A 22,500-nucleotide genomic window follows, 5' to 3' on the forward strand; every position below is an offset into this window, starting at 1 on the left:
TGGAAAGGGAAAAAAGAGACATTTGTGTAAGCCCCAGGTCAACAACAACCAATGTACTGAACACTGTTGGTTCTTTGTCCTTATCACTGTAATACAACGTTTTGATGATGATATTATCATCTTTATGTGCAATAATACCCTGGTGGCACAGGTGGATGTAAACAGGGTTGGGTAGGTTACTTTTAAATAGGAATCCCTTAAAGTTACTTGTTACTTGTTAAAAATTGTACTTAGTAACGTAATCCGATTACCACTATTTAAAAGTAAAGTAGGGATTACTTTCAGTTACTTTTGGATTACTTTTTTTTTTTTTATCCAGGAATGTCCCATTGGGATACAAGATCTCTTCTTCCAGGGAGTCCTGGTCAAGAGTCCTGGCTAAAACCCTTATTTAACTAGATGAAGCATGTTTTACCATTGATAACCAGATAAGAATGTTTATACCAACATGAAGTTAAGGAGAATACAACAAGAGTTATTTTTAAGACCACTTTAATTTACGTTATGGGTATTTTTCATGATGTGGAGTGGAAGACGCAGCTTGTTGCTTTAATCTTGAAACACGAAGTGAAATGCTGTAAGCACTTCTGCCCTGTTGACTCCACGCCTGACCCAACTTGCTGCAGCTTTGCTCCGACTGTCTGACATCCGTGAAAAATAGAAGCCTTGCATATCTTTTTCGGAGCTGGGACGGAGTAGACACGCAACGCAGCGGAGTAGGTGGGAGTTGACACAATTAGAGTGGAAACGTATCGGCTCCGAAGCCGTACCGCAGCGCAGACGGACCGAACACGGACTCAGTGGAATGTGGCCGTAAGTGAAAGTAAAAACCTCTCGCCCCATGCCGACTAGAGCAGCGTTTGTCAGCAGCACGGGTATCAGGCGGATACATTCAATGCCACTGCCTGGCAGCTCGTAGCTGACAGCCCCACACACAGCCCCACACACAAGCGAAGCGCCTATACTGAAAATGATATTTTCAGTAGAATCCATGTGGAAGGCGCTTGATCTGTCTAAACACTGAGCGAACGTAAAAGTGCTGTTGCTCCGCCTCGCTCGTCCTCGTCACAGTCAGTCACTGGCACCAGGCTACACCGTTTCTTGTTGTTATTTTGTAAAATGAATGAAGAGGCAAGGGCGAATGTAATCCCGCCTGTAACGTCGTTACTATACCCCCGTTACTGTAATCTAGATTACACATCTTAAAATGTACTGTGACAGATTACAGTTACCGTTTTTTTGTAATCAGATTACGTAACGGCGTTACATGTAATCCGTTACTCCCCAACCCTGGATGTAAATAGACTCATCACTTATCACGACATGCTTTAGCAGCTTTGGATGCAAATAGACTCACTTATCACGGCATGCTTTAGCAGCTTTGGATGCAAATAGACTCACTTATCACAGCATGCTTTAGCAGCTTTGGATGCAAATAGACTCACTTATCACAGCATGCTTTAGCAGCTTTGGATGCAAATAGACTCACTTATCACGGCATGCTTTAGCAGCTTTGGATGCAAATAGACTCACTTATCACAGCATGCTTTAGCAGCTTTGGATGCAAATAGACTCACTTATCACAGCATGCTTTAGCAGCTTTGGATGCAAATAGACTCACTTATCACAGCATGCTTTAGCAGCTTTGGATGCAAATAGACTCACTTATCACAGCATGCTTTAGCAGCTTTGGATGCAAATAGACTCACTTATCACAGCATGCTTTAGCAGCTTTGGATGCAAATAGACTCACTTATCACAGCATGCTTTAGCAGCTTTGGATGCAAATAGACTCACTTATCACGGCATGCTTTAGCAGCTTTGGATGCAAATAGACTCACTTATCACGGCATGCTTTAGCAGCTTTGGATGCAAATAGACTCACTTATCACGGCATGCTTTAGCAGCTTTGGATGCAAATAGACTCACTTATCACAGCATGCTTTAGCAGCTTTGGATGCAAATAGACTCACTTATCACAGCATGCTTTAGCAGCTTTGGATGCAAATAGACTCACTTATCACAGCATGCTTTAGCAGCTTTGGATGCAAATAGACTCACTTATCACGGCATGCTTTAGCAGCTTTGGATGCAAATAGACTCACTTATCACAGCATGCTTTAGCAGCTTTGGATGCAAATAGACTCACTTATCACAGCATGCTTTAGCAGCTTTGGATGCAAATAGACTCACTTATCACAGCATGCTTTAGCAGCTTTGGATGCAAATAGACTCACTTATCACGGCATGCTTTAGCAGCTTTGGATGCAAATAGACTCACTTATCACAGCATGCTTTAGCAGCTTTGGATGCAAATAGACTCACTTATCACAGCATGCTTTAGCAGCTTTGGATGCAAATAGACTCACTTATCACAGCATGCTTTAGCAGCTTTGGATGCAAATAGACTCACTTATCACGGCATGCTTTAGCAGCTTTGGATGCAAATAGACTCACTTATCACAGCATGCTTTAGCAGCTTTGGATGCAAATAGACTCACTTATCACGGCATGCTTTAGCAGCTTTGGATGCAAATAGACTCACTTATCACAGCATGCTTTAGCAGCTTTGGATGCAAATAGACTCACTTATCACAGCATGCTTTAGCAGCTTTGGATGCAAATAGACTCACTTATCACAGCATGCTTTAGCAGCTTTGGATGCAAATAGACTCACTTATCACGGCATGCTTTAGCAGCTTTGGATGCAAATAGACTCACTTATCACAGCATGCTTTAGCAGCTTTGGATGCAAATAGACTCACTTATCACAGCATGCTTTAGCAGCTTTGGATGCAAATAGACTCACTTATCACAGCATGCTTTAGCAGCTTTGGATGCAAATAGACTCACTTATCACGGCATGCTTTAGCAGCTTTGGATGCAAATAGACTCACTTATCACAGCATGCTTTAGCAGCTTTGGATGCAAATAGACTCACTTATCACAGCATGCTTTAGCAGCTTTGGATGCAAATAGACTCACTTATCACGGCATGCTTTAGCAGCTTTGGATGCAAATAGACTCACTTATCACGGCATGCTTTAGCAGCTTTGGATGCAAATAGACTCACTTATCACAGCATGCTTTAGCAGCTTTGGATGCAAATAGACTCACTTATCACAGCATGCTTTAGCAGCTTTGGATGCAAATAGACTCACTTATCACAGCATGCTTTAGCAGCTTTGGATGCAAATAGACTCACTTATCACAGCATGCTTTAGCAGCTTTGGATGCAAATAGACTCACTTATCACAGCATGCTTTAGCAGCTTTGGATGCAAATAGACTCACTTATCACAGCATGCTTTAGCAGCTTTGGATGCAAATAGACTCACTTATCACGGCATGCTTTAGCAGCTTTGGATGCAAATAGACTCACTTATCACGGCATGCTTTAGCAGCTTTGGATGCAAATAGACTCACTTATCACGGCATGCTTTAGCAGCTTTGGATGCAAATAGACTCACTTATCACAGCATGCTTTAGCAGCTTTGGATGCAAATAGACTGACTTATCACAGCATGCTTTAGCAGCTTTGGATGCAAATAGACTCACTTATCACGGCATGCTTTAGCAGCTTTGGATGCAAATAGACTCACTTATCACGGCATGCTTTAGCAGCTTTGGATGCAAATAGACTCACTTATCACGGCATGCTTTAGCAGCTTTGGATGCAAATAGACTCACTTATCACGGCATGCTTTAGCAGCTTTGGATGCAAATAGACTCACTTATCACGGCATGCTTTAGCAGCTGTCAAATCCCTCAAACTGAAGCAAAGCAGATCCAAATGGTTCTATGTCTGAGGTCTTCAATTAACTCAAACAAATATCCAAAAAGTGTTGAAAAAATGGCGAAAAAAATACACCCGTGTAACTCCTACTTTCTTAACTCATTGAGTGCCAGCCACTTTTGGAGAACCAGAGTTTCAGAGCGTTTTCAGTGATTTCTCGAGGCCCACAGAATATTGTGTGATATTACTATGTAAACACTGAACACGCACAAAGAACGATGAGACTCTCTTCTATCATCTGCAAAAAAAAGTTTATTGATACCATTTTCCGTTCTTTAGTTATGAGCCGGAGAAGATAGGTTGTTTTGAGCAAAAAGACACGTTTCAAATTAGAAGCTGAGTTATTCCGCCTTTTGTGAAATGAAGCATTTCAAGCACATTCACTGAGTCTGAAGCTAATATTTTCTGATGTAGTGACGTGGTGTAGTTGTGTGGTGCCCTGCGTGCCCCACCCCCCTCTCCCCCCCTCAGCTGCAAACTCCTCCCCACACTAACACACAGCCTAACACGCACCCAGTCTATTTTCGGAGCGCTCCGTTTTTGTGCGCCGGCTCCCAGCGCGACACGGAAATGCCAAACCGGACTGCAGGGAAAGGTTTGGCCCTTCGGCGTCGGGTGCTGCCTTTCTGGCAGCTAATCGTGTGGAGAAACTATGCAGACAGACAGACAGAGGCAGAGGGGCTCAGTTGTGGGCGCGGATTGACTGCTGTTCGCAGCCAACGTCAGCTGCAGACAGAGCAATCTATATGGCTCTGGCTGCAGCATGAGCGGTTTCTCTTTGATCACGGGGCTTTTTCCTGCTGTTTTCCGGACCTTTCTCTAATCTGGAGAGCACTGTCGCCACCTAATGAGTCCGTAAAATAGGTTATACACCTTCAATAGCTACAATATTTGTACAGGAGATGCCTGAGGCTTTGATCCACGTCCCACCGTCAAAAAACGCATTTGACGTCGATCGACGTCCTTGGCACTCAATGAGTTAATAGCGATGCGTTGCCAGTATCACACTGACTTCAAACAGAAAGCTGAATGCAAAAGGTGGATAGTGAAGATACTCACGGTGTATTCTGGAGAGTGTGCCGTGGGTTGACAGAGTGGAGGCAGAACACAACAGAAACACACAGTTAGCTATACAGCCCTGCAGCTACAGTGGCACAGGAAATGAGGAGGTTACAGCGTGTGAAATATGTGCCACACAAGAGATTGCTTCTATAAAATACTGCCTGTCACATATCCAATACGTCACTCCACTGCTCAGTCAGTCACTGGAGCTTCTTAAAGCCCCAATCAGTCACTTTTTCACCTTCATAGAACAGCTTTTTAGTCATTGAAGATGGTACAGTGACTTGTAACAGGGAGAATGTCGCCTCTATTGGTGGTGTGGTGGAGTGTGCTGGGCTTATCATGGCTAACTGTTAGCTAACCCCATTAGACATGGTGCTAGTGCTGAGAGAGAGAGAGAGTGTGTGTGTGTGTGTGTGTGTGTGTGTGTGTGTGTGTGTGTGTGTGTGTGTGTGTGTGTGTGTGTGTCATTGGCCATTATGTGGTCAGGGCTCTCTTACAGCTGCATGAAGGCCATTAGCTGCTCATTGCATAACACACTGGCTGTGTGTGTGTGTGTGTGTGTGTGTGTGTGTGTGTGTGTGTGTGTCTGCATGCGCGCTCACCTGTGATGGTGTAAGGGTAATAGTTCCATGCTTTCTCTGTCACATAGAAGATGTTTGGAACAACGGCTCGGGCCCAGGTGGGTAATTTACTGCAGAGAGAGAGAGAGAGACAGAGACAGAGAGAGAGAGAGAGAGAGAGAGAGAGAGAGAGAGAGAGAGAGAGAGAGAGAGAGAGAGAGAGAGAGAGAGAGAGAGAGAGAGAGAGAGAGAAAGTTTATTAGGATCCCCATTAGCTGCAGCACTGCAGCAGCCATTTCTTCCTGGGGTTCACTAAACAGACTTTATATAATGCAACCATTACATCCTAACACATTACATTACATATACTGTAACATTACAAAATAATAATAATAATAATAATAGCAGTGTATCATCTGCTGTGCTGAAAAGGTGATTGGATGCAACCTGCCATCCCGCCAGGATGCTGAAGCGGTCTGGTAAAATCATGGCCGACCCCTCCCTCCCCGGACACAACTTCTTTGAAATGTGATGCGAGCTGCAGGGCGCGAGCCCACGCAGCGGGCGAGCCTAGGAACCGAGCACGCGTGCCATGCAAGATACCTAGTTTATATACATCTGCTTACATTGTGCTATATATTTACATACATGTGCTTATATTGTGCTGTATATGTGCAGGTTGCATTGAAAACTTGATACGACTGTGCCAAATGCACGAGCTGTGCCTGCTTTCATTTGGCCTGCCTTCATCTCCGCTTCTCTGTGACTGGCACCAAGAGCAAATAATCTCTTTCAGGAGGTAAAGAGGTGCCCACCGCCTCGTCAAAGCTGTGAATAAACACCCTGTGCTACATTCTCTCTCTCTCTGCTTTCCAAAAAGAGTTACTGACACTCCTCCTCCACCTCCATCTGGCCCAGTTCTCCCATTCCCTCCTCCTTCTTTTAAAGATGGCTGCCAGTAGCTGCCTTGGCGGAGCTCACGTTGCCAAGCCTGGTGGGTGGCTGCTATGAGGATGAAGCCACGCGTCCGCAGCTTTTCACACGAGGAAGGAAAAATACTAAATAAAGTGGGAGAGAAACTCCCACTTTACCTCCATCCAAAAAAAATCAAGCTCCATTATTCCAAGAACAGATTTCAAAATAAAAGTTTGTAATGGCTTCTGTGTGCTTTAGACTTGTGTAGAATTGTTTGTATCTATCTATAAAAGGGGAAGTGCAGAGAGTTCCCCAAACTTTTGAGTAGCCAGTCAGATTGAAAAAGTAGCCGGCTCATGTTTGCGGCGTTTGTTCCAGTGGTCCTTTTCCCAATTAATAAACAAACCTCAAATATGTATCCATGAGTGTGACAATTGAAATAATACAAATAAACATTATTATAAAGGCCCAATGCTCAATTTAATTATAAATAAAACAATATCCATATTGCAAAACACAAACAGGCAATGTATATTTTTAAGAACAAAGAAAATACTAATAACTATGTTTCCCACAGGATTTGGAGAGATTGTGATGGGTGGACCTTGCTTGGACCCTCTTGGGGGGTTCGGGGGGCCACGCCCCCTGTAAGTTTTTTTTTTTTACATTTTAAACTAAAATGCATGAATCTGGTTTACTTTGAGAACCAATTTAAGAGGCTAGATCAGGGGTGGGCAATTATTTTTCATGGGGGACCACATGAGAAACCCAGATTGTTGCTGGGGGCCGAACAAATATTGTCATGCCGTAACCCAGGAACTTTGATGATAGAGAGGACCACAAAAAATGTCCTCGCTACCAAAGGGCCAGATTTTGCTGAGGGTTGGGGGCCGAACGGCGCCGGCGCGGAAAAATGTTGGGCATTTGAAGTCAGGTTTAGAGGAATAACTCATTTTAAATTAACAGTTGTGATGTCATTATTCAGTCTTAAACACCAATATTTGATCCTTTTCTCACTCACTTCCTATGTCACCACTTGCTCTCCCTGCAGGGCTTGAAATTAACTTTTTTGACCATCTGCCAATATGGCTGCTAGAAGTTAGCAGCCAATTAGAATTTCCACTAGCCAAAATGTTTTTCTAGAAATAAACCAGAATATGAGTGGGTTAATTTAAGCATAAGTATCAGTAAGTGGCCCGGGATTCTCAAAGCCTGTGTTGAGGGTCACAGGAACAAAAATGCACTATTGAAGCTAAATAAATCCAAAACCAACAAGTTAATTATTTACAGTTTCACTTGAATGTAGAACAGTCATTTCTTACACATGAGGATACTTTTAGTTATGTTATAACAGAAGTGGAGTATTGGCCAGAATGACATGAACATTTGGACACTTATTCAGCGGGTATCTTGTATGTTGCGTTCAGGTGCACTGTAATTTTTTTTTTTTTTTTACAGTGTATAAAGTAACCGGACATGAACATTTGGACACTTAGGGCGCTTTCACACCTACCTCGTTTGGTCAGACAGAGTCTTTGATCCGACCAAAGGAGGTGGTCTCGGTCCGGACCAAGCTGGACCAAGGTTCACTTCCTGTGCAGTGTGAAAGCATTTTATTGGAAGGTTCGCACTATCGGACCAATTACAGGAAGCTACAGCTGACTCCTCACTCGTTACGTTGCCAGAAGTTGGTGTTGCTGGTAGCAATTTAGGGTTGTGCGATGTCACCAAAATACCCATTGTGATTGTTTTACAGTGAAACATCATTTTGAACGTCATTGGGGTGGGGTTGGGGTAGCCTGGGTAAACCCAGCCCCCAGTGACCTGCTCTCAGGCTCACCCTGCTTACAGTCACAAGGGAACTGAGAGAGCAGGTCACGTGGGGGCTGGGTTTACCTAGGCTAGGGTTGGGGGTGGGGGGAATAATTCATTATTTATTAAGTCGCTGCGTTGCTGTAATGCCATGTGGCTAGCCGCTGCAATGCGTTCACGTTAACAACAGGACAGCTGAGCCTGAGCTCTACATGATACCAGCGGGCTTGGATAGGCTATTAGCCTGCACAGAGCCAGGCGACTGAAGTGGGCAGTGGCTGTCACTACCAGCAATTTGAATGGCGCAAAACAACTAACGTTAACGTTACAGATCCTCACCAACAACGTGTGTGTGTGTTGAATTTAACGAGCTGGCAGAAAACCGACTGAATTACTGGCTGATATAACGTTAGATTCGCGTGGGCTTTTGAACCTAATGTAATGAGAGAGAGTTTAGGAGAAATGGCTTGAGAAACGCAGCTGCTGTATCTATATAGAGCGACTCCAACTTTCACTTTGGAAACAGGCAAGTTAAATTCACGGTTGAAGACTTGTACTCACTTTGGGTTGAAAACAGGAAAGAACATGAAGTTTCTTCTTTGTCTTAAAAAGTTTTCACAACAACACAGCCGACATGCGTGGGGGACGCCCCGGCGACATTAAACAAGCGCCCCCTGTTCAGAGAAGCAGTGGAGCAGAGGAGGGGGAGGGGAGGCTTCTCTGAGTCTGAACTGGATGCGCTTGTTAATGCCGCCGGCGCTTCCCCCGCGCGTCACGGTAAGTGGACTTGGCCTCTTTTATTATTAAAACAGCACAATTTTAATTCGAACAGATAATGAATTACGATGATCCGATGTAGAAGGCTCAGAGGTCGATGGGGGGTCGGCCCATCACGATGGTCGATGCCATCGTCCATCGTGCCAACCCTAGTAGCAATGCCATAATAATGCTATTATAATGACAACAAAGTGGATCTGTTCATTCATTGTGGTGTGTAAACCTGGTGTAAACAAGGAGCAAATTCCTTGGAGCAGTTCCGGGACGCTGACCTCAGACGCACGCTCATCCACAAGCCAATCAGTGGAGACGCAGCCCACGCAGGTGATGACGACAGGACGTAGGTCTGTCATGTTAAAGTCCGCTGGTCCGCTGGGATCATTGCAGTGTGAAAGCGAACCTTACTGGACCAAATGTATACAATGTAACAACAACATGAGTTTGGTTCGGACCTTGGTCCGGACTTTTAGGTGTGAAAGGGCCCTTATTATTCAGCGGGGATCTTGTATGTTGTGTTCAGGTGCACTGTAAAAAAAATGTAATAAAAAATGTTACAGTGTATAAACGGTAGGCCAGAGGCCAGTAGGCGGAGAAATCGCCGGCTACCGGGGCTTGGGGAACTCCCTGTGGGCAATCTCTGTCTGTTCTATTTTTGTCCCACTGATGATGTCATAATGAAACTAGCAAAATCTGTTATTCAACAAATGTGTTTCCATTGCTATTCTTAACAATGTCTTTCATTAAATAAATAAATAAATAAATAAATGCCTCAAGCGAGCGTCAAAACATTTGAGGCCATTTCTATTCAAATGTGTTATTTCCATTCAGCTTTTAGCTCATAACTCACATGGAAACAGTTGAATGGAAACACAGCTGGATTTCTCTGCTTCACCCCCTCTGCCTGCTTTCTTACTCTGCCTCCTCCCCATCTCTCTCTCTCCCTCACCCCTCTCTTCCCTCTCCCCCTCTCTCCCCATCTCTCCGCCCCTCTCTCCCTCCCCCTCTCTCCCTCTCTCTCCACCCCTCTCTCCCTCTCTCTCCCCATCTCTCCACCCCTCTCTCCCTCTCTCTCCCCATCTCTCCCTCCCTCTCTCCCTCTCTCTCCCCATCTCTCCGCCCCTCTCTCTCTCTCTCTCTCCCTCCCTCTCTCTCTCTCTCTCCGCCCCTCTCGCGCTCTCTCTCTCTCCCCCTCTCTTCCCTCTCCCTCTCCCTGCCCCTCTCTCTCTCGCTCTCTCTCCTCTCTCTCCCCCTCTCTCTCTCCCTCTCGCTCTCTCTCCCTCCTCCGCAGGGCAGAGTAGTGCTGACTCAGTGTAATTAGTTCCCCGGCACAGTGATCGCTGACACAGGTATTTTTGTGCTCAAACAAATGGTCTCCAGCTTCTTTGTCCCTGCTTTCCACCTTTTCTCTCTCTCTCTCTCTCTCCTTACCAGCTCCATCTTTTGTCTGCTGCCTCCTCACACACACACACACACACACACACACACACACACACACACACACACACACACACACACACACACACACAGGGGCAGAGAGCCTGTTGGGATGCGACCTGATGGAGCGGTATAGTGTGATATACAGCTGTGATGGATACTGTAGCTAACTCAGAGCAACATGAGAGTGACAATGTTCCAATGCCCTACCCCTGCTCTGTGTGTGTGTGTGTGTGTGTGTGTGTGTGTGTGTGTGTGTGTGTGTGTGTGTGTGTGTTAGGGCTGCACGATATGAGGAAAAGCTGCGATGTGCGATAACACTGTTCAATATTGCGATGACGATATGACCTGCGATAAATAAAAAAATGCTATAAACAAAAATATTAATGGGTAGGGGTGCTCCGATCCGGCTAAGCCACGATCCGATCCGATTCAGATTCCTGGGGTCACGATCCGATTCCACAATCGATTCTCGATTCCAACGATTCCAGAATCTAGAATCGATTCTCAATTATGTAGTTTTATATTGCAATAACACACAAAGGTAAATCTAAGACAAAAAATGACAAATGTATTAATGCTGAACTTCAAATTCAACTTCTGAAGTATTACAGTGAGGGCCTAAACTCATTTTGCAATATGAGTGTGTTAATTTAAGCATAAGTATCAGTAAGTGGCACGGGATTCTCAAAGCCTGTGTTGAGGGTCATACGAACAAAAATGCACTCTTGAAGCTAAAAAAAACCAAAACCAACAAGTTAATTATTTACATTTTTACTTCAATCTAGAACAGTAATTTCTTACACATGAGATTACTTTTAGCCTTTTAGTCATAACGATTATTGAAAGATATTCCAAATTCCAGACTGAAATGTTATAACAGAAGTGGAGTATTGGCCAGAATGACATGAACATTTGGACACTTATTCAGCCGGTATCTTGCATGTTGCGTTCAGGTGCACTGTAAAAAAAAAAAATTGCGATAACACGTGACTTTTGCGATGTGTTCATCGCGCATTTTCATATCGCGATGACGATGAAAATACGATTAATCGTGCAGCCCTAGTGTGTGTGTGTGTGTGACTGTTTGTGCTTGTGTGTATAAGAGTGATACTAACCTTCACAGTCCTATCATCCTATCAGATGCAACCCTGGCCAACAATATATCTGCAGATATCCACTAGGGGTGGGGGAGGAAATCGATACAGCATAGTATCACGATATTTTGTAGGCACAATATATCGTATCATATCGAATGCCCAGTATCGTGATATTTTATTATACAAAATGTCAAGTGCATCATGCAACAGTTATGACAGGTGTTTATGACAGTGTTGGTCAGTATGTCTGCTTGACAATCCCATTTTACTGCAATAAAAATGATGAACTAATGAATGAACAGACTGGAAACTTTATCTCATCAGATAAAACACATGTTGACAAAGTTCTTTCCTTTGGGGACATCATTTGCAGTTGAAAAAAGGTACCGGTAATCACAATATATTGTAATGTCGCAATACTCAATATATGACATGGTGCATGGTCAATAGTAGCATCGCAATATCGCAATACTATCGTATCGTGACTAAAGTATGGTGATAATATCGTATCGTGGGGCATCTGGTGATTCCCACCCCTACCTTCTAGTCAAGGAAAGGTTAGGCTAGAAGGCCTTCTACTTGCGTCGGTTCATTTGAAAACATCACACGGTTACCGGTATGTTTAAATATCGTTTATGTTTAGGCAACTAAAATAACTTGGTTAAAGAGCACATGAAACAACAAACATAGACAACTACACAGAGCTTTGTGTATTACTAAGATCAGTGTTTCTCATACATAAAGGAATTTGTGGCGGGCCGCCACAAAAGGATTTGGACCACCACAAAAAGATAACCCTTTTTTTTTTTTTCTTTTACAGTGCACCTGAACGAAACATGCAAGATATCCGCTGAATAAGTGTCCAATAAATGTTCATGTCATTCTGGCCAATACTTCTGTTATAGCATTTCAGTCTGGAATATGGAATATCTTCAATAATCTATGATTTAGCTGCTAAATTGTCAAATACCGCCATCTGCTCGCTACCCAGGCACTTATGTATGTACTTAACCTAACTAACTTAACTAACTATCCAGTGTGCACAACACTGTCAGCCTAAACTCCGGCTGACACCCCAAAAATCTACAATCCGCTACAGAAAAATGTATATTGTTTGTTTATTAACTGGCCCCTCGCCTTCTATCATTTCACAAAAGTGGCAAAGCAAATTGAGTATCCCTGACCTACGCGGGGGGGCATGCGCCCGCACCCCCCTAGGGGGTCTGCGGTCCCCCACCACAAATACTCTAAATCCTGTGGGAAACACTGAAGATGTACTACAACCAAAATAACATTAGAAAAGTAAGCCATTGTTATGAGAATCCATTTTTGTACATGTATTTGTGACATTGTGCACCACCATCTTTATTTGCATCAGTGCATGACGTCACAGGGTTTGTGTACTGTACAGTAGAGTAGAGTACAGTAATGGAATACAGGCTCAAGTGTTGGTACTATAAATAAATATCATGTGGAGGATGCTAGAGAGACAGAGACATTGCGTACCTGTTGAGGTAGACTCGTTTCTCGGTGAACTGTCCCTGGCCGTGGGCGGGGTCGTCATACGGCTCGTTCTGCACCACCTCCACACCTTCCCCTCGCTCACTCTGCTCATGGCTGTGTTTACTGATCATGTACAGCTGGCCAATCCGGTACTGCAGGACACAAGGCACAGACCACAAGGTCAAATACTACACACTGACAATGTACTGCAGGACACAAGGCACAGACCACAAGGTCAAATACTACACACTGACAATGTACTGCAGGACACAAGGCACAGACCACAAGGTCAAATACTACACACTGACAATGTACTGCAGGACACAAGGCACAGACCACAAGGTCACATACTACACACTGACAATGTACTGCAGGACACAAGGCACAGACCACAAGGTCAAATACTACACACTGACAATGTACTGCAGGACACAAGGCACAGACCACAAGGTCACATACTACACACTGACAATGTACTGCAGGACACAAGGCACAGACCACAAGGTAACATACTACACACTGACAATGTACTGCAGGACACAAGGCACAGACCACAAGGTCACATACTACACACTGACAATGTACTGCAGGACACAAGGCACAGACCACAAGGTAACATACTACACACTGACAATGGACTGCAGGACACAAGGCACAGACCACAAGGTAACATACTACACACTGACAATGGACTGCAGGACACAAGGCACAGACCACAAGGTAACATACTACACACTGACAATGTACTGCAGGACACAAGGCACAGACCACAAGGTAACATACTACACACTGACAATGTACTGCAGGACACAAGGCACAGACCACAAGGTAACATACTACACACTGACAATGGACTGCAGGACACAAGGCACAGACCACAAGGTAACATACTACACACTGACAATGTACTGCAGGACACAAGGCACAGACCACAAGGTAACATACTACACACTGACAATGGACTGCAGGACACAAGGCACAGACCACAAGGTAACATACTACACACTGACAATGTACTGCAGGACACAAGGCACAGACCACAAGGTAACATACTACACACTGACAATGTACTGCAGGACACAAGGCACAGACCACAAGGTCACATACTACAAATACTACTGACAATGGCCACTACAAGAACGTTAGTGTTTGCTGTACAGGGCCCAGCTCACAGTAAGACAAGACTAAGAGCCATGCGTTATTGCGTTTAACACCAGAGATGCTCACAGGTCACTTAATGCAAGTCCGAGTCAAGTCTCAAGTGTTTGAGACACAAGTCCAAGTCAAGTCTCAAGTGGTTGAGAGACAAGTCCAAGTCACGTCTCAAGTGTTTGAGAGACAAGTCCAAGTCAAGTCTCAAGTGTCTGAGAGACAAGTCCAAGTCACGTCTCAAGTGTTTGAGAGACAAGTCCAAGTCAAGTCTCAAGTGTCTGAGAGACAAGTCCAAATCAAGTCTCAGGTGTTTGAGAGACAAGTCCAAGTCACGTCTCAAGTGTTTGAGAGACAAGTCCAAGTCAAGTCTCAAGTGTTTGAGAGACAAGTCCAAGTCACGTCTCAAGTGTTTGAGAGACAAGTCCAAGTCAAGTCTCAAGTGTCTGAGCTCAATTCAGAGTCAAGTCCAAATCAAGTCAAGTGTTTGAGGGACAAGCCCAAGTCAAGGTGGTCATACAGCTTAAGTTTGGCAGTAAATACAAACAAATGTGAACGCTTGTGGTGATTGGCAGTGAGAAAAGCCATACAAATAGTGATTTCCTTTTCTAGATCTGTGTACAAAAAAGCTGGAATACAGGTACTGTTTGACTGGAGAAGTTTCAATACTACTTGGCACTGGGTTATCTGGGTGGATATGGTAAAGGTATGGTAAAGGTATGGTAAAGGTATGGAGTAGTAGAACCCAGCCCTCTCTTTTCTCTGCACACATACGCCTCAATAACACAAGTTCACCTTTTCATGAAAGCCTGGAAAGCAAAAGGTATGGCTTCTAAAAGTGGCTGTGGGTTCACGGTGAGAGCGAGCCTCTCGGGCTGAGAGCCACCGTAAATAACGCCGGTGGCCCTCCAGCCCTGCCCTGCACGCCCGCGAGAAGACAGAGACGAGCAGATAGAGGGACCGAGGGACGACGGGGACAGAGGACAAGCTGAGAGGGGAGAATTAAAAAGAGGACAGGGGGAATGGGGAGTTTGTACAAGTCCTTTGGCTAAAGGACAATGGGGTGGAAAAAGTTGTTGTTGTGAAAAGAGAGAGATAGAGAGAGATTGAAAGAGAGGGGGGGAGGCGTAGAGACAAGAGTCACGGAGGCAGTAAAGTGGGACATCAGACTAATTTACCACCCGTTTCGACAAGAGACGTCCTTCTCTTCATTCGCCTCGTCATCGATGAGCTGTAGCAGTCATCAGCTTCTAAAAATATCCAGGACACGCATACATTATCACCGCCTCAAGCGGAGGCCATTGTCCGTGTGATCATTTGAGTCGAGCGAGGACGCCGTGATGTACAGTATGTGCTCCACCATGAACTGTGACAAGACACACCTCTCCATATTCAGAGGAGGACACAAAAAACACAAGACACACCTCTCCATATTCAGAGGAGGACACAAAAAACACAAGACACACCTCTCCATATTCAGAGGAGGACACAAAAAACACAAGACACACCTCTCCATATTCAGAGGATGACACAAAAAACACAAGACAGACCTCTCCATATTCAGAGGAGGACACAAAAAACACAAGACAGACCTCTCCATATTCAGAGGAGGACACAAAAAACACAAGACAGACCTCTCCATATTCAGAGGAGGACACAAAAAACACAAGACAGACCTCTCCATATTCAGAGGAGGACACAAAAAACACAAGACACACCTCTCCATATTCAGAGGAGGACACAAAAAACACAAGACAGACCTCTCCATATTCAGAGGAGGACACAAAAAACACAAGACACACCTCTCCATATTCAGAGGAGGACACAAAAAACACAAGACAGACCTCTCCATATTCAGAGGAGGACACAAAAAACACAAGACACACCTCTCCATATTCAGAGGAGGACACAAAAAACACAAGACACACCTCTCCATATTCAGAGGAGGACACAAAAAACACAAGACACACCTCTCCATATTCAGAGGATGACACAAAAAACACAAGACACACCTCTCCATATTCAGAGGAGGACACAAAAAACACAAGACACACCTCTCCATATTCAGAGGTGGACACAAAAAACACAAGACACACCTCTCCATATTCAGAGGATGACACAAAAAACACAAGACACACCTCTCCATATTCAGAGGAGGACACAAAAAACACAAGACACACCTCTCCATATTCAGAGGAGGACACAAAAAACACAAGACACACCTCTCCATATTCAGAGGATGACACAAAAAACACTTGTACAGACCAGCTGAAGAGCCCGATTATTTCCTCCATAAAAACAGCCAATCACACTTGAGAAAAGGCTGCACTACTCACTCAGTCTCTGGGCTGGCACCTTCACAGCCAGATTGATCATTGAGCTACATGACGCAGAGAGGCGAGAGGGAGCGCAGAGAGGCGAGAGGGAGCGGCTGCAGCCTCCTGCTCATTCAATTTGTCTGATGACAATGCACTCTGCTTTGTTGTTGCTCATTCATCAGTGGCCTGCGAGCTGGAGTGTGTTGTCATCATCAGCGGTCGCCCGTCGAAGAGGTGTGACTGTGACAGAGGTGTGACTGTGACAGAAGTGTGACTGTGACAGAGAGGTGTGACTGTGACAGAGGTGTGACTGTGACAGAGAGGTGTGACTGTGACAGAGGTGTGACTGTGACAGAGAGGTGTGACTGTGGCAGAGAGGTGTGACTGAAACACACTATTTTTCATGGTTGTCTGTGTTTAGTTTATGTTGTGACCTAGAACCCCTGGACTGGGTCATAAAAACAATCTCGACCCAAATCCAGAACAAAATCACAGTTGCGCAATTGCATTGTGACATCACTTCCCAGGTGACTTTTCAGGTGACTACACACAAAGACATTTATAGAAGCGGTTACACAAATATCCCGAGTCTTAATTGAAAAAATTATAAAAAAATAAGAAACAAACTAGCTACTAGAAACCAAGGCCCGTTGCCATTCCTCTCCCCCGAGGGTGCTGGACCGGTCTAGACTGGGCTGTCAAGAGGCCAGACGCAGAGCGCTGGCCTCTAACCCTAACCCTAACAGACGCAGAGCGCTGGCCTCTAACCCTAACCGACACAGAGTGCTGGCCTCTAACCCTAACCGACGCAGAGCGCTGGCCTCTAACCCTAACAGACGCAGAGCGCTGGCCTCTAACCCTAACCGACGCAGAGCGCTGGCCTCTAACCCTAACAGACACAGAGCGCTGGCCTCTAACCCTAACCCTAACAGACGCAGAGCGCTGGCCTCTAACCCTAACCGACGCAGAGCGCTGGCCTCTAACCCTAACAGACACAGAGCGCTGGCCTCTAACCCTAACCCTAACAGACGCAGAGCGCTGGCCTCTAACCCTAACAGACACAGAGCGCTGGCCTCTAACCCTAACCCTAACAGACGCAGAGCGCTGGCCTCTAACCCTAACAGACACAGAGCGCTGGCCCGGAGACAAATCATATGAATAAACAAGAGCGGCAGGCTTAAGCCGCAACGATCGATATGCGGCCTCTCTGGAGTCCCCCGGCGTTCCTGTACAGTCAATACAGCTACAGCACCGTCATCCGGAAAGTGGGAGGAGGGGGAGGTGGATGGTGATGGAGAGGGAGAGGAGAGAGGAAGGGGGGGGGGGGCAGACGCAGAAGGGGTGGATTTACGAGGAGAGCAGTGTGTATCGCCGTATATCACCCGTGTTTCCAGCCTCCAGCTGTCCTTTAAAGCAGAGGTTCTCAAATGTTTTTCAGCCAAGGCCCCCTTACAAGATAGAAAATATACCTGGGACCCCCTCATTCTGATTTGTGATTTTGGGCTAAGCTTAATTGTTTCCACGGTAACGTGCTTGACTTTTAAATTGATAGGTTTGTTAGATTAGAATGTAATCCATGAACCATTTTAGATTTAAAGCATAACACATTTTCCTTGAACTATGAGTTGGAGAGGGAGGGGGACGTGAAGGCAGGAGTGTGTGTGGAGAGGGAGGGGGGACGTGAAGGCAGGAGTGTGTGTGGGGAGGGAGGGGGGGACGTGAAGGCAGGAGTGTGTGTGGAGAGGGAGGGGGAACGTGAAGGCAGGAGTGTGTGTGGAGAGGGAGGGGGAACGTGAAGGCAGGAGTGTGTGTGGAGAGGGAGGGGGAACGTGAAGGCAGGAGTGTGTGTGGAGAGGGAGGGGGGATGTGAAGGCAGGAGTGTGTGTGGAGAGGGAGGGGGGATGTGAAGGCAGGAGTGTGTGTGGAGAGGGAGGGGGGACGTGAAGGCAGGAGTGTGTGTGGAGAGGGAGGGGGGATGTGAAGGCAGGAGTGTGTGTGGAGAGGGAGGGGGGACGTGAAGGCAGGAGTGTGTGTGGAGAGGGAGGGGGGATGTGAAGGCAGGAGTGTGTGTGGAGAGGGAGGGGGGACGTGAAGGCAGGAGTGTGTGGAGAGGGAGGGGGGATGTGAAGGCAGGAGTGTGTGTGGAGAGGGAGGGGGGACGTGAAGGCAGGAGTGTGTGTGGAGAGGGAGGGGGGACGTGAAGGCAGGAGTGTGTGTGGAGAGGGAGGGGGGATGTGAAGGCAGGAGTGTGTGTGGAGAGGGAGGGGTGACGTGAAGGCAGGAGTGTGTGTGGAGAGGGAGGGGGGATGTGAAGGCAGGAGTGTGTGTGGAGAGGGAGGGGGGACGTGAAGGCAGGAGTGTGTGTGGAGAGGGAGGGGGGGACGTGAAGGCAGGAGTGTGTGTGGAGAGGGAGGGGGGATGTGAAGGCAGGAGTGTGTGTGGAGAGGGAGGGGGGATGTGAAGGCAGGAGTGTGTGTGGAGAGGGAGGGGGGATGTGAAGGCAGGAGTGTGTGTGGAGAGGGAGGGGGGACGTGAAGGCAGGAGTGTGTGTGGAGAGGGAGGGGGGGACGTGAAGGCAGGAGTGTGTGTGGAGAGGGAGGGGGGATGTGAAGGCAGGAGTGTGTGTGGAGAGGGAGGGGGGACGTGAAGGCAGGAGTGTGTGTGGAGAGGGAGGGGGGATGTGAAGGCAGGAGTGTGTGTGGAGAGGGAGGGGGGATGTGAAGGCAGGAGTGTGTGTGGAGAGGGAGGGGGGACGTGAAGGCAGGAGTGTGTGTGGAGAGGGAGGGGGGACGTGAAGGCAGGAGTGTGTGTGGAGAGGGAGGGGGGATGTGAAGGCAGGAGTGTGTGTGGAGAGGGAGGGGAGACGTGAAGGCAGGAGTGTGTGTGGAGAGGGAGGGGGGACGTGAAGGCAGGAGTGTGTGTGGAGATAGCAGAGCCAGAGGCCCAAAGTGCCATTTATGTGTGTTCATGTTAGCCAAGTGTTCCAAAGTCTCTCTTCAAATACTGCAAAGTGTTCAAAAGTCTCTCTTCAAATACTGCAAAGTGAAAACATGCTGCATTGGACGGGATTAGAGATGGAGCGATATACCGTCCGGCCGTATATCGCTGTCGGCCAATATTGGCCTTGTTGACTGCAATCGGCCACCAGCAAAGAAAGATGTTTGTTTGATTCTTAATGACATGACGGTATGATTGAATTTGTGCTCATTCAAAGATAGTGTGATGAAGGGCTCAAAAGACTTTAAAACAGCTCAGTTATTTGTTTATAACGAAGATTTCTTTGTTTCCCTGTCAAAAAAGGCATAAGAAAAATATCGGTGTCAGTACTGGCTATCGGCCAAATTGATATTTTAAACATCGGTATTGATATCCGTGCAGAATTTTGCTATCAGTGCATCCCTAGTACAGTAGAGCCCAACCGATATATCGCTCAGCCGATATTATCGTCCGATATTTCCTTTTTTTTTATACACACACAATCCCATGATACTGCTGGCTCAGCCATGGCCCCTTAACACACACACACACGCACACACACACACACACACACACACACACACACACACACACACCTCCTTCCCTTGTTCTGCGCACATTTAATCAACTGGGCAGCGGTCTGCAGTGGGCTGGGCTGCTCCTCCAGATAAAAGCTGTAGGCTGAGAGTCAATAGGTGTGAGCTGCCAGAACTGCAAGATCTGTACAACCAGCCGTGCCTCAGGAGGTCCCTGAAGATCATCAAAGACACAAACCATCCCCACAACAGTCTGTTCTCCCTGCTACCCTCAGGGAGGAGATACAGGGTCCCAAGAGCACGCACAAATCGCTTGAGGGACAGTTTCTTCTCGCAGGCCACGAGACTCCTTAACATATCCAAATAGTGTAGTAGCCGTACTGTACCGCACTGCAGCTGCCACCATTATGTATGACTAATGTTCAATAGTATGTTAATTAGGTATACGCTATTTGCACCTAACAGAATGTTATGTTTAATTATGTTTAAGGTATGTTCATGCCATTTGCACTATGGGCAGTGAATACGCCACTGTCTGTGGCGTGTCTTACTGCTCTATTGCTTGCTGCCTCTTGTTTTTTATTTATATATCTTTTATTTTTTGCACTATGTTGTAACGGAGTCTACAGCACAAGAATTTCACACGTGATACTTGTATTACGGAGTGACAATAAAAATCTTGAATCTTGAGAGGTGGACCACAAGTCAAGTGGAATTAGTGTGTGTGTGTGTGTGTGTGTGTGTGTGTGTGTGTGTGTGTGTGTGTGTGTGTGTGTGTGTGTGTGTGTGTGTGTGTCACTGTAACCGAATTTTCAGAAAATCGGCAAAACAAAATGTGAAATGATGCACGTTTCCATCCACTACTGTTATGAGATATTAGGAGTGACTTCCTGGTTTGCGTGTGGCTCATGCGCTGTGTGCAGCAAACAGCAAACTCTCTTTACCACTTAGATCCTCTCAATATGAGAGTGTGCTGAGAAGAACACTTGAATTTGTCTTCCCCTAACTTAACCAAGTTGTTTTAGTTGCCTATACCATAGCCCAAGTCATTTTATTTGTGTTTTAAAATTAACAGGTGTTTACTTTCAAATTGATCCAAATCCATCCAAATTTACGTTGCATACTATCATAAATACTCAAAACATAAGGTGACTAAAAATGATAACCATATTTTCAGTTTCGGCAAACCAAAAGCTGATGCTTGGTTGCCAGCGTGGCAACCACTTTTAAAACTTGGTGTTGAGCCCTAAAGCAAACCCATATGTTCCTGCCAAAGACCCATTAGTATCCCATCAAAACAGCAATTAGTTTTTCAAATGAAATGTGTGAGCTTTATATTGACTTGGATGGTTTTGCTCCCTTGACCTTGAAACAAACCACCTGCGACTCAACCTGGCACCTGTCAGCTTCAAGTCTCTGCTAATGCAGGACAAAGTGTTAGTCAGCTTCAAGTCTCTGCTAATGCAGGACAAAGTGTTAGTCAGCTTCAAGTCTCTGCTAATGCAGGACAAAGTGTTAGCCAGGCCAGCTGAGACACACACCTCACTGCTGACACAACTATACATCACCACCACTATTACTATTCATCATATCATCATCACACACACACACACAGACAAGCCCCCCATACACACACACACACACACACACACACACACACACACACAGACAAGCCCCCCATACACACACACATGTACAGCGCACACGTGTGCACACACACAAGCACACGTGTACTGTGCACACACACAAACACATGTACAGCGCACACGTGTGCACACGCACACACACGTACAGCACACACACACACACACACACACACACACACACACACGTACAGCGCACACGTGTGCACACACACAAGCACACGTGTGCACACACTAGGGATGGGCATTTCTAGCAAAAACACTATTCGAAATTCGCTGGCCAAATTCGAATTTAATTCGAAATTCGAAAAAAAAAAAAAAAAAAAAAATGTATTTTTTTTTTTTTTTTTTTTTTTTTGTGTGAGTGAAATGTTGCATTGTCTCCCCTGATTCTAAGTCTACGGCTTTATTAATTAATATAAAAAGCTTCTGCTGTGGATTTTTAGCTCAAACAAGCATTGCACCACTGAAGTAAAGAACATGTTACATGACATTGACATTTTCGAAAAAAAAAAACAGTTTTGACAATCATGAGTGGTTCATTAAATATTTAGTAGGCTCAGGTCTGAGTGCCAAAGGGGTGCCAAAGTCACCCCCTCTCCCTCTTCATGGGATTTCATCCGCCATTCATTTTTCCATAAACCTTGCTTAAAATGCTTATAAAAATAGTTTTACTTGCTCAAACCAAGCGATTTGACTATACTTAGAATCAGGGGAGACAATGCAACATTTCACAATTTTTTTTTTTTTTTTTTTTTTTTTTTTCGAATTTCGAATTTCAATAATAAAAGTCGACCTTGATAATAACAACGATTATTCGAAAATTCGAAATTCGATGCCCATCCCTAGCACACACACAAACACATGTACAGCACACACGTGTGCACACACACAAACACATGTACAGCGCACACGTG

General features: G+C 45.6%; 1 protein-coding gene across 1 annotated transcript in view; it reads right to left on the bottom strand.

Annotated features, from left to right (window-relative positions):
- LOC310793684 (cytoplasmic phosphatidylinositol transfer protein 1-like) overlaps positions 1-22,500 on the bottom strand; it is a 105,594-nt gene that overhangs the window by 18,171 nt on the left and 64,923 nt on the right. Inside the window, exons 2-4 of the mRNA XM_083655536.1 lie at positions 12,965-13,113; positions 5,463-5,551; positions 4,855-4,862 (exon numbers count right to left, since the gene is read on the bottom strand). Of these exons, the coding sequence (XP_083511662.1) occupies positions 4,855-4,862; positions 5,463-5,551; positions 12,965-13,113 (246 nt within the window). The remainder of the gene's footprint in view (positions 1-4,854; positions 4,863-5,462; positions 5,552-12,964; positions 13,114-22,500) is intronic.

Source organism: Poromitra crassiceps, assembly GCF_964638095.1.
Source record: "Poromitra crassiceps genome assembly, chromosome: 19".
Classification (NCBI taxonomy): domain Eukaryota; kingdom Metazoa; phylum Chordata; class Actinopteri; order Beryciformes; family Melamphaidae; genus Poromitra; species Poromitra crassiceps.